This window comes from Gorilla gorilla, chromosome 10 (assembly GCF_029281585.2).
Source record: "Gorilla gorilla gorilla isolate KB3781 chromosome 10, NHGRI_mGorGor1-v2.1_pri, whole genome shotgun sequence".
Classification (NCBI taxonomy): domain Eukaryota; kingdom Metazoa; phylum Chordata; class Mammalia; order Primates; family Hominidae; genus Gorilla; species Gorilla gorilla.
The window spans coordinates 51,673,537-51,687,267 of NC_073234.2; the positions used below are offsets into that span (position 1 = coordinate 51,673,537).

Below are 13,731 nucleotides of genomic sequence, written 5' to 3' on the forward strand. Positions count from 1 at the left end.
ATGAAGGGGTTGGCCTAAAGTAGGGCGTGGTCCCAGGTCCTAGGTAGAAGGGAATCGAGGGATGACCTTGCTGAATGCAGCCTTCAGTATTTGAGGTTGCTTTGGATTGTTGGGAGTCTGGGCAAGGAGCAGTGTTTGCAGCCCTGAGCTGTGTCAGCTCAGCAGAACCATTCCAGTCCCAACTGCAGAGTTCATTGCTGAGAAAGTTGCATTCTACAAAGCCAAGCTCCTCTCCCCTTGGCCTTCCTAACCCATATCCATTAGTTGGCCAGGCAGTGAACAGCATTTCCCAATCATATCTTTTTTTAATTTTTTTTTTAGAGAGGGATCACACTCTGTTGCCCAGGCTGGAGTGCAATGGCATGATCATATCTTACTGTAGCCTCAAACTCTGGGGCTCAAGGGATCCTCCCACCTCAGCCTAAGTAGCCAGGGCTACAGGCATGTGGTAGCCACCATGCCTGGCTAATTTTTTTAAGTTTTTTTTTGTAGAGACAGAGTCTTTCTATGTTATCCAGACTATTCTCAAACTCCTGGCCTCAAGCAGTCCCCCTGCCTCAACCTCCCAAACCCAATCAATTATATCTTTATTTTGGGTGCTGTTCACAACTCTGTAATCCCCAACATCTTTGTAGCAAGCAGCACACTTTTAAAATACTTTTTGACATAGAAAAACATTTTAGGCTCAGGGAGCACTAATTGGAGGAGGAGGAGATGGCAACAGGTGGGAACACCTGGGGATAAGTCAAGGAAGGGAACCTCAAGTTTAGGTGATATCTAGAGCCAGGTGACAACTTGGAGAGGCTGAGTCCCCCTCACACTGAACACTATGAGTGCTCTTCTTCCTCAGTGCCCTCCTCAGGTCTCTGGTTGTCTTTGTTGATACGCATGTGCATGTTTCCCTTACAGGAACGATTCCAGGTGAAGAATCCTCCCCACACTTACATTCAGAAACTCCAGAGCTTCTTGGACCCCAGTGTAACTCGGAAGGTGAAGTATGAGGCAGAGAGTCCCCGTCTTGCCACGCTTAGTCCTGTGGGGTTTGGGGGCAAACCCTTTGACTTGGATATTGGACATCTGTTTCTGAGCATTGGGAGTTGGATTTCAGGGTTCTGTGGCCAAGGGCCTGAAATGGCTGGCCAGTAATGGAGGGAAAGTCTATAACTGCCCTCTTGTATTCCCTTCCTTTCCTACCCTTTTTACAGAAGTTCAGGAGGAGGGTGCAGGAGTCAACCAAAGTACTAAGGGAGCTGGAGATCTCTCTTCGCACCAACCACATTGGGTGAGTTGGATTGGCCGTATAGCCTCTTCATCTGGCCCCAGGCTGCTGGCTGGGCACACAGGGTCTGGTGTCCTCTGAGGATGGTGTTCCTGTTCATCTTCCCTGCCATGGGGCAAAGTTGCCCCTTGAATGGCTTCTGGCTCCCCAGAGCTTTGGACTGGTTCTTTACTGGCTTTTCCACCCCCTCAGCTCTGCCAGCTGCTGACTAGATGTTTCTGGCAAGCCTGAGGCCTCTCCTGGGGTCCTCTGCCTGTGGCTTTGAGTGGAAGACATTCCCACAGCAGTTGAGACTGGAGTCTGCCTGTGGCCTGGTGCTGGGCCAAGCAAGGCTCAGAGAAGGCTGACGGTGGGGGGAACATACTATATTGGGTAGCTGAGACCTAGTTCCCATTCAGTGACTATTTGGACTTTTTGGTGCCTGGAAGATTATTTGCTTGTTTGGGAGAAGATAATCTTAGTTCATGAGCAGAAGAAGCTTCCTTAAGCACCAGGAAAGATGTAAAGCACTGGGGGCAGGAGCTGAATGTTTTCTATATTCACAGACCCTGGTGCCCCCAACACATTGATAGGGCCCTTAGGAACTGTGTGAGTCTTTTTTTTTTTTTTCCAGTCCCTGAGTGGGAAACCAGGAATTGCTGAACAAGCAAAGAGCTAATGTGTAAGGTACAGTGAAAGAGGGTATTGGCCTCAGTGTTACGAAACTGTAATCAGCAAAGGTATATGCAAAGGTATATGAAAGTGAGAGAGAGAGAGAAAGTGTGTATCTGTGTGCGTATGTGTGCTTATGCAAAAGGACAGTGAGGGACACGTGATGTAGAACTGCAGGCAGGGGTATAGACCTGATGGGAGGGCTTGGCACAAATGTCCAGTGCTTATGAGTGAGCAGTGGAGGCCCAGGTGGGGGTGGGGTGCCCAGGCTTCCTGACAGTGGGTTAGAGACAGCCAAATGACATCATTAGCCTTTCCCCTCCTGTTGTAGCAGCAGCCCTCATCCGCCCCCAGGGCAAGCCTTCCCAGGATTCTTTAGAGGGAGGGGACACCTGTGTGTAGCCAGCTGTAGCAGCAATCACAAGGGAAACAGCACAGGAGAGAACAGGAAAGGGATGGTTCCTGGCCTCAGTAACTGTGCTCTGGTGGCCAGAGTATGGCTTCTGTACCTCATCTGTGAATCAGACATTGAAAGTCAAGCCACTGAGAAAGGTGTGGCCAAGCCTCTTCCTTTGTTTGGTCAGTCCTTCACTGACTTCACTGACTGAAGGACAAAGTGGCAGGGGCTGCTTAGTACCCCTGTGTGTGAGGGCAAGAAGGACACCGATGGCAACCCTGAGTGCTACCTGCCACCCTGAACCCCCTACCACTCCGCATTCCTCCATAGGTCCCTTCTGTCCCTCTCAGCCCTTCTGTCTTCTTTTTGTTTGTTTGTTTTTTAAGACAGGGTCTTGCTCTGTTGCCCAGGATGAAGTATACAGTGACATGATCATGACTCACTGCAGCCTCAACTTCCAGGGCTCAAGTGATCCTCCTATCCCAGCCTCCCAAGTAGCTGGGAGCACAGGCACACACCCATGCCTGGCCATTTTATTTTATTTATTTATTTGTATTTTGAGATGGAGTCTAGCTCTGTCGCCCAGGCGCCATCTTGGCTCACTGCAATATCTGCCTCCCAGGCTCAAGCCATTCTGCCTCTGCCTTCCGAATAGCTGGGACTACAGGCGTGTACCACCACGCCCAGCTAATTTTTGTATTTTTAGTAGAGATGAGGTTTCACCATGTTGGTCAGGCTGGTCTCAAACTCATGGGCTCAAGTGATCTGCCTGTCTTGGCCTTTCAAAGTGCTGGGATTACAGATGTGAGCCACCGTGCCTGGCCTGCCTGGCCACTTAAAAAAAAAATTTAGTAGAGACAGTTGCCTAGGCTGGTCTTGAACTCCTAGGCTCAAGTGATCCTCCTTGAGGATCCCAAAGTGGAGCCACTAGTACCTAGCCTTGTTTTCTTGATTAAGTCTTGCTGTAGTCATCTGAGGATAGGGGTGTGCTTTTATTGGGAGAAGGCCACAGAGCAGTTTATGATAGTCCCTGCTGCCTGCCCCCTCTACCTGGTGCCTGCCCCTCTGGCTGCTGGCCAGGAGCTATGTCCAAAGCAGCATGGTTCCCAGGCCTGGGGCCTCTTGGCAGTTGGCACACAAGTTAGAGGTCCTGGACCTGGTCCTTTGTTCCCAGGGAATAGCTCAGTGCCTGGCATTTTAGGCATGCCTGCCATCTGAACTGTGGCTTCTCTGGGTAGAGTTATGTGGAAGGACCAAGATCCTTCCTGGATTTCTGGGCAGGAAGAGTTTGTCAGATTGTGGGTGCTTCAGGGTGGCAGGAACCCAGGGCAAGTTGGGGAGAGGAGGATCCTGCTTTGATCACAGCCTGATCAGCCCCAGGGCTTGCAGAAGTTGGGTGTGCAGGAGCAGCAGATGGGAACTCAGGTTCTGGAGAGGGATAGGCTGGGAAGTGGGATTCCAGAGCCTCTCCACCTCCTCTTTCCCTGGTTTGTATTGGTTTCTGTGCCTTGCCTAAGCACCCTTTAACCTCTCCTCAAAGTGTCAAGATCCCGAAATAGCAGTATAGACTCAGACAGGAAATGAGAAGGGGGTGGGGAGCTGGAGAGCAGACAGACAGGAAACGGGAGGCCTGTTGGCCCCCAGAGAGGAAGCTAACTTCAGGCAGCTCCGGTGTCAGTCAGCTTCAGCCAGAGCCTGCTGCCAAATCTCAGCTGGGCCTGGTGTTGTAGCTCCAGAGTCTCTCTGTAGTTTGGGGTGTGGCTGGCCAACATGGCGCTGGTTTTCCAGCTGTTGGGGAGAAGAGGCCCCGCAGGGCAGTTTGGGAGGAGCTTTCCTATAACGACCCCCAGAAATTCTGAAGGAGTAGAGCACTCTAGATTAGGGTTTCATCCTGAGCGTTTTATGTTTCTGCTATGGAATGAACCTGTCATATAACAGTTCCCTAGATTTGCCCTTGACTTTCATTCCAGGAATATCTCAGCCCCAAAGAACTGAAAGCAGAAGGGAAAATAATGCCCTGGGATATGGTCCTTAGGTGCTTTGTTGTCTACCTTCCTGGCTGAGGGGGACCCACATACTCAGGTTGACTCTGAGTGGTCATAGACATCCTGGAGTTCCTGATCATCCCCCATGCTTTTTCTGGTTCTGCCAAACTCAACATGACTACATACAGAACTTCTATACATCTCTGTTTGCTCACTGCTTTCCAAAACTCCTCTCCTTAAACTTGGTAGAGAGTGCTTTGCCCCAGGATGCCTCTGTTCCAGAGCTCTCCTTGACCCTTCCTGCTGGGGTCTTGACTGAGGCTTCAGTCAAGTTGGAGACTTGCTGGCTTCGGTCAAGCACAACTCTGCACACGGACCTGTAGTAAATGCTCTTGATGCTTCCTAAATTCTTCCAACAAACACTGAGCAAGGACATGTGGAGGGATGCAGAAAATAATTGAGCCAGGGTCTGGCCCTTAAGGAGGGAGTACCTGAGAGCTTGTTTGTCTAAAGCACCTTCACGATAAAGCAAGTGGCATTAGAAGGGCCTGAACTTTCCCCATCCCTGACTTCCCTGCCTAGGGGAAGTCCATGACCGTGGATGGGTCTGTCATGGGTTTTGATCTTCAGAATTTTCTTAGCCTGGTGCTGGGTTCCAGGAGGAGGAGGTGTTGGGTCAGAGGCATGTCACCCTCCTCATCCTTGACCCACTTTTAGCAGACCCCTTCCACTGTGTTTCCTTTATCTGCAGGTGGGTGCGGGAATTTCTGAATGATGAGAACAAAGGCCTGGATGTATTGGTGGATTACCTGTCCTTTGCCCAGTGTTCTGTCATGTGAGTACCACTCAGGGGCTGAGGTTGGGGACCAGTTGGGGGAGGACATAGTTCCATTCTACTTTGATAAGGAAGGGTGAGAGTTCAACAATGAAGATGGAAATGGGAATCCTGGACAGGAAGGAGTAGCCTAAGCAGTGGTGTGGAAGTAGGCAGGCAAGCCCGGAGATGTCTGGGGATCAGTGAAGAATGGCACTTGGCTGGAGTAGAAGATAAGATGCATTTTGGAGAACAGGACAGAGAGATGGAAAGGGAGCTTGGAATCAGAACCCAAGGCATCCAAATGCCAAGCTGTGAGCAATCCAGGGAAATGTCCCGGCTTCTGGTAGAGATGCCTTGGTGGGATCCATTCATCTTTGCAGAGTTGAGTCTTCCAGAAGCAACTTTGGGTTTCCAGATGTGAGAAGGTTACTCCAGGTCATTGTTGAAGAACCCAGGAACAGTGAGCATGACCTTTTGACCTGGATAGAAAAATGAAGTATTCAGGAGTCTTTTTCTAGCAGGCAGGGGGGCTTGGAGGCAGCCAGAAGTGAGTTAGCACAGAAAAGGCGGCCTGGTATAGTGGAAGGAATGAGAGCTCTTGAATCAGACAAAGCTGGGTTTGGGTTTCAGTTCTGTTATTTACTATCTGTGTGACTTCAAAGCAAGTTTGTATCTTCTTCTGTGAAAGGAGATCCACATTCCAGGGTTGTTGTGAAAATTAGATGATAACGTGTTAACGTTAAAGCACTTAGTATTGTTTGGAACATACCGGGTCTGTATTGTGGTAGCAGATCTATTGTTAATTTCATTATTATTATTTAAAGTGGCATACCCTACCACAATTACCTGAATATATGGAATTACATAATAAACATAATGACCAACACATTTAGACTTACACCTAAGACAGGTCAGCCTTAGGGAGACCAATCTTCCCAGTTTGCCCATAACTTTCCCTAGTTTTCCCCAGCGTCCCAGGAAACTCCTCCATCCTAGGACTTAGCCCTGACATTTTTTTGAGACAGGGTCTTGCTCAGTTGCCCAGGCTGGAGTGCAGTGGCGCGATCTTGGCTCACCGCAGGCTTGACTTCCTGGGCTCAAGCAGTCTTCCTGCCTCAGTCCTGCCTCAGCCTTGCTGAGTAGCTGGGACCACAGGTGTATACCACCACGCTTAGCTAACTTTTTGTGTGTTTTTAGTAGGGACGGGGTTTCACCATGCTGCCCAGGCTGGCCTCAAACTCCTGGGCTCAAGCGATCCACCTTGCCTTGGCCTTCCAAAGTGCTGGGATTGCAGGTGTGAGCCGCTGCTCCCAACCAGCTTCCACTTTTCTAACTACTGTCCTTGTCCCTTGGCCATTCTTCTTTGTCCAGCAGGTCTTCAGTGTCATCTCCTTAGGAATTTGATGCTTCTTCTATGTTCGGCGCCTCTCACCTTTTCCAGGTTATCCTGTTAAAACCAAGAGTGGCCCACTGCATTCTTGTCTCAGCAGAAGTCATACCTCGTGTGATTCTCTTATCTCCTAAAAAAAATTCTTTTTATAGAAAGAAATGAAAAACATTTGGTGAAATAATTTTTCTTAAAAAATTCAGAGCTTTTATAGTAAAAAAATGTAGCTCATTTTTCCAAATAAGCCTCTCTCTCTTACTTGAAAAGCAAACAAATTCCAGCCACCCTAAACCAAGAGTACCCTGGAACCTCAGTATTGTAGTGTCCATGGCAATACCTTTGACTCTGTTTTTAAAAAAGAAGGACTTTGTGTGGGGGAGAGAATGTGTTTTAGGAAGGATTGAGAGGGAAAGGGTGAGGCTAAATAGAGTTGGAGTGAAGATAATTGTTTGTAAACTGCATATACCAGTACAAGAGGATACAGTGTTACTGATGGAATCAGCAAGCTGTTTCCCTGTCAGGAGGTTCCTCTGATGTCTACTTGAGAACCCCATTAAACACCTCCTGATCATGAGGACACTAAAGCCTGCTCCCACTTCCTTTGGAACATTCTGACATCTGTAAATATCCCTTCCTATTCCAGAAAGCCTCAACCTCTGTGCCTTTGACCCCATGTCTGAGCAGAATGCTTCTTGGGGGAGAAGAACCTGTAAGAGATGCTCCCTTAGTCTTTAATGACCTACATGGAGGAAGAGGACAAGAAGGAGGAGAGGGACTGTTTCTCAGAGGGGTATATCCTGAAGTGAGGATGATAAGAGAGGAGTCCCTGTGAGTTTGTGATCTTGGCCATCTTCCTTGTCCTGGCCACATTGACAAACTGCTGACGGTCGCTGGGTGCAGTGGCTCACACATGTAATCCCAGAGCTTTGGGAGGCCAAGATGAGAGATTGCTTGAGCCCAGGAGTTTTAAGACCAGACTGGGTAACATAGCAAGACTCCATCTCTACAAGAAAATTTTAAAAAATTAGCCAGGCATGGTGGCACGCACCTGTAGTCCCAGCTACTCGGGAGGCTGAGGCTGGAGGATTGCTTAAGCCCGGGAGTTAGAGGTTACAGTGAGCCATGACTGTGCCACTGTATTCCAGCCTGGGCCACAGAGTGAGACCCTGTCTCTTAAAAAAAAACAATAATAATTGCTGATGGTGGAAGACATCTGTTCCAGGAGCAGAAAGTGACAAACCATTCAACTCCTGCAGAGGCTATACTACAGGACCCTGGTCCACAATCTCAACTTGTAATTTCTTCCCCCAGGGAAACTGAAACCCAGGGAGCCTGTATACCTGAAAAACCTAGAAACCTCAAGTAGCCAGAACCATAGAGAACCTGGTCATTAAAACCCAGTGCTAAGATGGGGCAGTGGTGCTCCTCCAAACAATAAAGGACTGTCCCACTCTGGGTTTGCCAGAACCCCCTTTCCCTTCCATTCAGTCCTGCCATCCAGAATCAACTGGACTCCTTCAAAGCACTGAAGGGCCCTTTGGTTGCTGGCATTTGCCAGCTAGCAAGACCTGCAGTTGGCTCATTCCCCACCATTCCCTCTATGGGGCAGATTCTTCATGGGGAGCCACAGCTTCCCGGAGATGTCCCATCTAAGCTGGGAGTGCAGAAAGACTGCCAGCTCCCGAGTGGCCCATGGGGAGAACACTCCTTCTGGAATTTCCTGGCTAGTAGGGAGCAGAGGAGTTGGCCTCCATCAGCTTCCCATCTCCTTAGACTCCCCTCCTGGTTGCTGCCTGTGCTTCTTCTGCCGCTGTTCTGTGTTAGTGGCTCTTCCAGCTAGGATCAGGTCTCTGCTCCCCAGTTCTGCTTTCTCTCCTTTCTACCCCTGCTGCTTGTTGCCCTAGAGGCCTGAAGGGTGGGGGTGGGCTCACGGGGGGCCTTGGCACTGAATTTCTCCTGTGTATGTGCCTGTGTATGCGCATGTGTGTCCTTTCATGCTCCAGGTTTGACTTTGAGGGTCTGGAGAGTGGTGACGATGGTGCATTTGACAAACTCCGGTCCTGGAGCAGGTCAATCGAGGACCTGCAGCCACCCAGCGCCCTGTCGGCCCCCTTCACCAACAGCCTCGCTCGCTCTGCGCGCCAGTCTGTGCTCCGGTATGTGTGCTTTTGCTCTGCCCGCCTGCCTCCCACCCTACCCTTCAGTGCAGGTCTCCGGTTCAGCGGTGAGTGCTCATGCTCCTCCCTCCACTCTTGCTTCCAGGCTCAGCTCTCTTGCCCTCTGCCTGCCAGTCTGTCTCTGGTCTGTCTTCTCTGTCTCCTTGACTCTGCCCAGCGATCTGTCCTGGGTAAGTACATGGTCTCAGCTGCACTCACCCAACGTGGGGTTCCAGCTCTCCCCATTCCTCACCCCTCTCTGGGGGAGCCCTTCATTCCTCTCACTCTGCCATTCCTCCTGGGTCTCTTGAGCAGGGCACATCTCATACAGGTCCATGGCCTTCACTGGGTGATCCAGCTCCTACTCTCATTCTGTTTCCCTCTAGTTCTTCACTCTGCCCCTTTAGCTGCTTGGAGACCAGCTTCCACCCAACCTGGCTGCCCCTTGCATTCCCTTCACCTCTTCCTTCAGGCCTTTCTCTCTGAGGCTGCCACATGCTCATTTGTCTGCGGTGTCTTAAGAGCCGCCCTGCCTGGAGGTAGGCGGATGGACTGGATGACTTCTCAGAGCCCCTTCCTACCCTGGGAGGCTTTCCTTTGGGTCCGATGGCCCTTTCCTTGGTTTCTGTCTCTTGTGGCCATGCTTTCCTCCTAGTCTCCTTTGGGTTGTGTCCCTTGGACACTGTTGATTATTCTTGTCATGGATGAGCAGATACTGTATGTGTCTCCTCCCTTTTCCATGAAACATCACTGAGAGGGTGGAGGGGTGGTGCAAAGCCAGACATAGCCCTGTGGCCCAACTGAAGCCTTTAGGGGTCGGCTCTGCCTTTTCTGTGATATAGAAGTGGGATGGGAGCCATGACGCTCTTGTCCCACAGATTGTGCAGAAGGTGCAGCAACTGGAAGTGGGTGGAGGGAATGCTCAACTGACTGTGTCTCTGGAGCCATCTCAGGGACTAGGAAGGCCTACACAACTACTATTTGTATTTTGAAGGATCTCTAGGGTTGGGGCACTGGTTATAAAACCGGGATCCTGAATAGTTGCTGACAAAGGCCTGTTTAAGGAGGTGAAAACAGGCTGACCACCCTGCCTCCTGCACCCTGTCCCTCTTGGCTGTTGGTACGAGGTGCTATTCCCTATTTTTTGCCACTGCTAAGGGGCAGCCTGCTGTCCGGGTGATGGTGAGTGCCCCTAGATGCTTCACTGGCAGCCTCAGCTCCCACCTGACTGCCTGGCCCATCTCCCCAGGTATAGCACTCTCCCTGGGCGCAGGGCCCTGAAGAACTCCCGCCTAGTGAGCCAGAAGGATGACGTCCACGTCTGTATCCTTTGTCTCAGAGCCATCATGAACTATCAGGTAAGGGGGAAGCACTAGCCATAGGTGCTCTACCTCTTCTGCCTCATCTGCAAAACCAGGAGAGCTAGGAGGGCATCAGCTTATAAAAGACAGGTTTGCTGGTGGGCCTACGGTCAAGGAGATTGGCTGGGCTCCCCCTTCCCCACCATCAAGGTCCCCTCCTTCTGTCCTTTCCCTTGCAGTACGGATTCAACCTGGTCATGTCCCACCCCCATGCTGTCAATGAGATTGCACTTAGCCTCAATAACAAGAATCCAAGGTGAGTTCCTTCCCTCCCCTTTCCTCCCCACTCTGTCCAGGGCTCTGGAGATCTGTACTCCATGTATTCCTGACAAGTTCTGCCTGGCCTTGGAGTCCTGTCAGAGCCTTGGTTTGGCCCCCTCCTCTGCTGGAAGAGAAGTGTCCCTGGCTCTCCTCTGGTCTACACAGCTTAGTAAGGGAGCAAGCCCTCTTTCTCCCACCCTCTCTCCTCACCACTGAGGCTTTCTCCACTCTCCAAAAGGACTTACCCAGTCAGGGAAGTGAGCTGTGTAGTTGTCAGGATGGGGAGTTAGGGTGTTAATCTTCCTTCTTCACCCCTTAGGACCAAAGCCCTTGTCTTAGAGCTTCTGGCAGCTGTGTGTTTGGTGCGAGGAGGTCACGAAATCATCCTTGCTGCCTTTGACAATTTCAAAGAGGTCAGTCTTTTCGCTTCGCGTGTGTGTGTGTGTGTTTGCGGGGGAGAAGGCAGGGAGCTAGGTTGGTAAGCACCATTTCCTGTGATCTGCAATGATTTTTAACATCCCAATGCTTGGCCAAGCAGCCTCTCTCCTGAACTCCCAGTATTTTTAAAACCAGAACTTTAGTCTTACTAGATCTTCAGGCCAGGAAACCTCCTGATTGGCCAGCTAAAGATACCCTCAGCTAGCTGAGGGCTATAGTCCAATGGTCCTAGTTGGGCCCTGCATCCAAATCACCTAAGGAGCTTGTTAAAAGTACAGATCCCTGTGCTCTAGTTCAGACCCACTGGAGGCCTGAGTATATGTACTTAAGTGACTCCCAGATGGGAGTCTGATGCGGTGAACCCATTGGTAGAACCCAAAGCATATGTGTTTTGAAATGCGAGGAGAAGGTAAGCAAGGATGTCTCCTGATTTGTTGGCTGTTATTGGTGAGGGGAGAAGGAACTCCTGTGTGGAATTTCCCCCAGCCCCTGGGCCTGCCTCTGAAACCCCTATCTACTTGAACATAGGATTCTTCGACATCCAGCCACAGCTGGTGGTCCCACCCCTTCCTCTTCTTTGGACCTCTTCCCTAGCATCCATTGTTCAAGCCAGGAAATGGCTCTTCCTCCTTGAAGCCCAGAGGCTCAGAGGAGCCTCTAGACCCGTCTCAGAGAGGGCTTTCCTGTACACTGGCCCTTCCCCTGCATCCCCACTAGGACTGCAGCCTCCTGTCTCAGGCATGGCCTTCCTCCCTTCCTCCTTCTTTCCCTCCTTCCTTTAGTAACTTGGTAGCATCAGACCCCTATGTTTCTTCTTGGCCTATCCCCAGAGGCCCCTAAAGCCCAGCTTAAGGGCACAGGCTTTATTGAATTCCGTCAGCAATTTGGTGGGGGACCACAGACCCAGAGCCATATTGCAGGTCCCAGTTTTCTTTATTTTCTTTTTTGAGATGGAGTCTCACTCTGTGGCCAGGCTGGAGTGCAGTGGCACAATCTCAGCTCACTGCAACTTCCACCTCCCAGGTTCAAGCGATTCTTCTGCCTCTGCCTCCCAAGTAGCTGGGACTACAGGCATGTGCCACCACGCCCGGCTAATTTTTGTATTTTGAGTAGAGATGGGGTTTCACCATGTTGCCCAGGCTGTTCTTGAACTCCTAACCTCAGGTGATCTGCCCATCTCGGCCTCCCAAAGTGCTGGGATTATAGGCGTGAGCCACCGCGCCTGGCCCCAGGTTTTCTTTTATAGTGTCCAGAATGGCCTATTTCATATATAGAGCTGTGGTTAAGCTTGGTCTGAACCAGTCCTTTGCCACGATGTTCCTAGGAGCCAGAGCGCAGGGGCTTGGGTTCTGCATGGAGCAGATCCTTTCACTGAGAAAGTTTGCTCATTCAGGTATGCAAGGAGCTGCACCGCTTTGAGAAGCTGATGGAGTATTTCCGGAATGAGGACAGCAATATTGACTTCATGGTGAGGAACTGGGCCTGGGTCCAGCACATACCCACCAGGGCTGTGTGTGTGTTCCTTGACAAGAGGGGTGAGGCCAACAGCTTATCTTGATATTCCACGTAGAGCCCAGAATGATTCTATTCAGCAAATGCTTCTTGTCCACCTGCCTACCCCAGAGAGCTCTTAGAAACTTCAGGACATCATTTGTGTATATCAGATCTACCTCCTTTTCCTCTTTTCTGTGGCCTTTTTGTCCTTGAATTGGATCCTTTTTGAGCTGCCCTCCCTTTCCTAAGCTCTTCCTCTAGCTTCTCTTCCCCTCAGTGCAGGGTCTTTGGCTAGGTAAAGTTGTCTCGAGGAATACCTGTTGATGTACAAAGGAAATCAGATAGCTATATCTTCACTTACATCTGTTTTTCATGTAATTTACTTGTCTTTATACACTGAATATTAAATGACATTTTTAAAATTAAAATACTCTTATTGCCCCCATAAAGACTTAACTCTTTAATTGACTCCCTGTAATTATCCACATGATGATGATATTCTAACAGCCGCCTATCCTCCTGGTCTCTTGCCTCTCCTCTGCCCTTCCTGTTGCTGCTTCTCTGGGCCTCCTCTTCTTCAGGTGGCCTGCATGCAGTTCATCAACATCGTGGTGCACTCGGTGGAGGACATGAACTTCCGGGTCCACCTGCAGTATGAGTTTACCAAGCTGGGGCTAGAGGAGTTCCTGCAGGTGAGCTGGTTGGGGTCCTTGTAAGGTGAGGTGCTTTGGGATCAGTTTAGCCGTATCACAAATGATTTTTCTTTTATAAGTGCCTAATCCTTGATGCTCCTGGGACCCTGCCTGTCTTCTGTAGCCTGGGACTCAGGACCTCTGCAGCTAACTCCCCAGTCAGGCAGCTCCATGGGGCGAGAATCTGACATGGCCTGCAGCAGGAACTCTTTGGGAAGTGGTGGCGAAGGGGGATGAGGACTAAGACTTTCTCAGAAAGTTCCCCTGATGATCTGCCTGCTCCTACAACTACTCCTACTCTCTGCTCTTCCCACAGAAGTCAAGGCACACAGAGAGCGAGAAGCTGCAGGTGCAGATTCAGGCATATCTGGACAACGTGTTTGATGTCGGGGGTTTGTTGGAGGATGCTGAGACCAAGAATGTAGCCCTGGAGAAGGTGGAGGAGTTGGAGGAGCATGTGTCCCATGTAGGTGGTCTTCCTTTGCCTGCCAGAGCCACTGTTGATGGAAGCTCAAGTAACCAGGAATCCTGAGCTGACCCATTTGCCTCCAGATTGAGTCCCAGGGAGGCTTTAGAACCCACCAGGGCTCTCAAGAGCATACTCAGGCCTGAGCCACTGGATCATCCACCAGTTGGAACACACACCGACCTCCAGGGCTGGGCATGAGGTGGCATTGGTCTTGAGACAGTCAGAATGTGGCCTTTGTCTTGTATCTGTTATTGGAATATAAGGGAACCACCTGACTAAGCTGCCTTTGTGGCCTTGTGTTGAGGGGTCCGACTCAGGTCTTGACTAGGGTTCAGGCTGTGCTG

The 13,731-nt window shown here is 50.4% G+C and overlaps 1 protein-coding gene across 4 annotated transcripts in view; it reads left to right on the plus strand.

Moving 5' to 3' along the window:
• The window catches only part of FMNL3 (formin like 3), a 62,483-nt gene that overhangs the window by 40,384 nt on the left and 8,368 nt on the right, over window positions 1–13,731 (plus strand). For 2 of the 4 annotated variants that reach the window (XM_004053083.5, XM_063694647.1), the window contains exons 3-12: window positions 910–990; window positions 1,206–1,282; window positions 5,064–5,147; window positions 8,520–8,672; window positions 9,922–10,030; window positions 10,213–10,289; window positions 10,614–10,707; window positions 12,126–12,200; window positions 12,808–12,918; window positions 13,235–13,384. In XM_004053083.5, coding sequence (XP_004053131.1) covers window positions 910–990; window positions 1,206–1,282; window positions 5,064–5,147; window positions 8,520–8,672; window positions 9,922–10,030; window positions 10,213–10,289; window positions 10,614–10,707; window positions 12,126–12,200; window positions 12,808–12,918; window positions 13,235–13,384 — 1,011 coding nt within the window. The remainder of the gene's footprint in view (window positions 1–909; window positions 991–1,205; window positions 1,283–5,063; window positions 5,148–8,519; window positions 8,673–9,921; window positions 10,031–10,212; window positions 10,290–10,613; window positions 10,708–12,125; window positions 12,201–12,807; window positions 12,919–13,234; window positions 13,385–13,731) is intronic. The other 2 variants (XM_063694649.1, XM_004053084.5) reach the window with 1 other exon arrangement.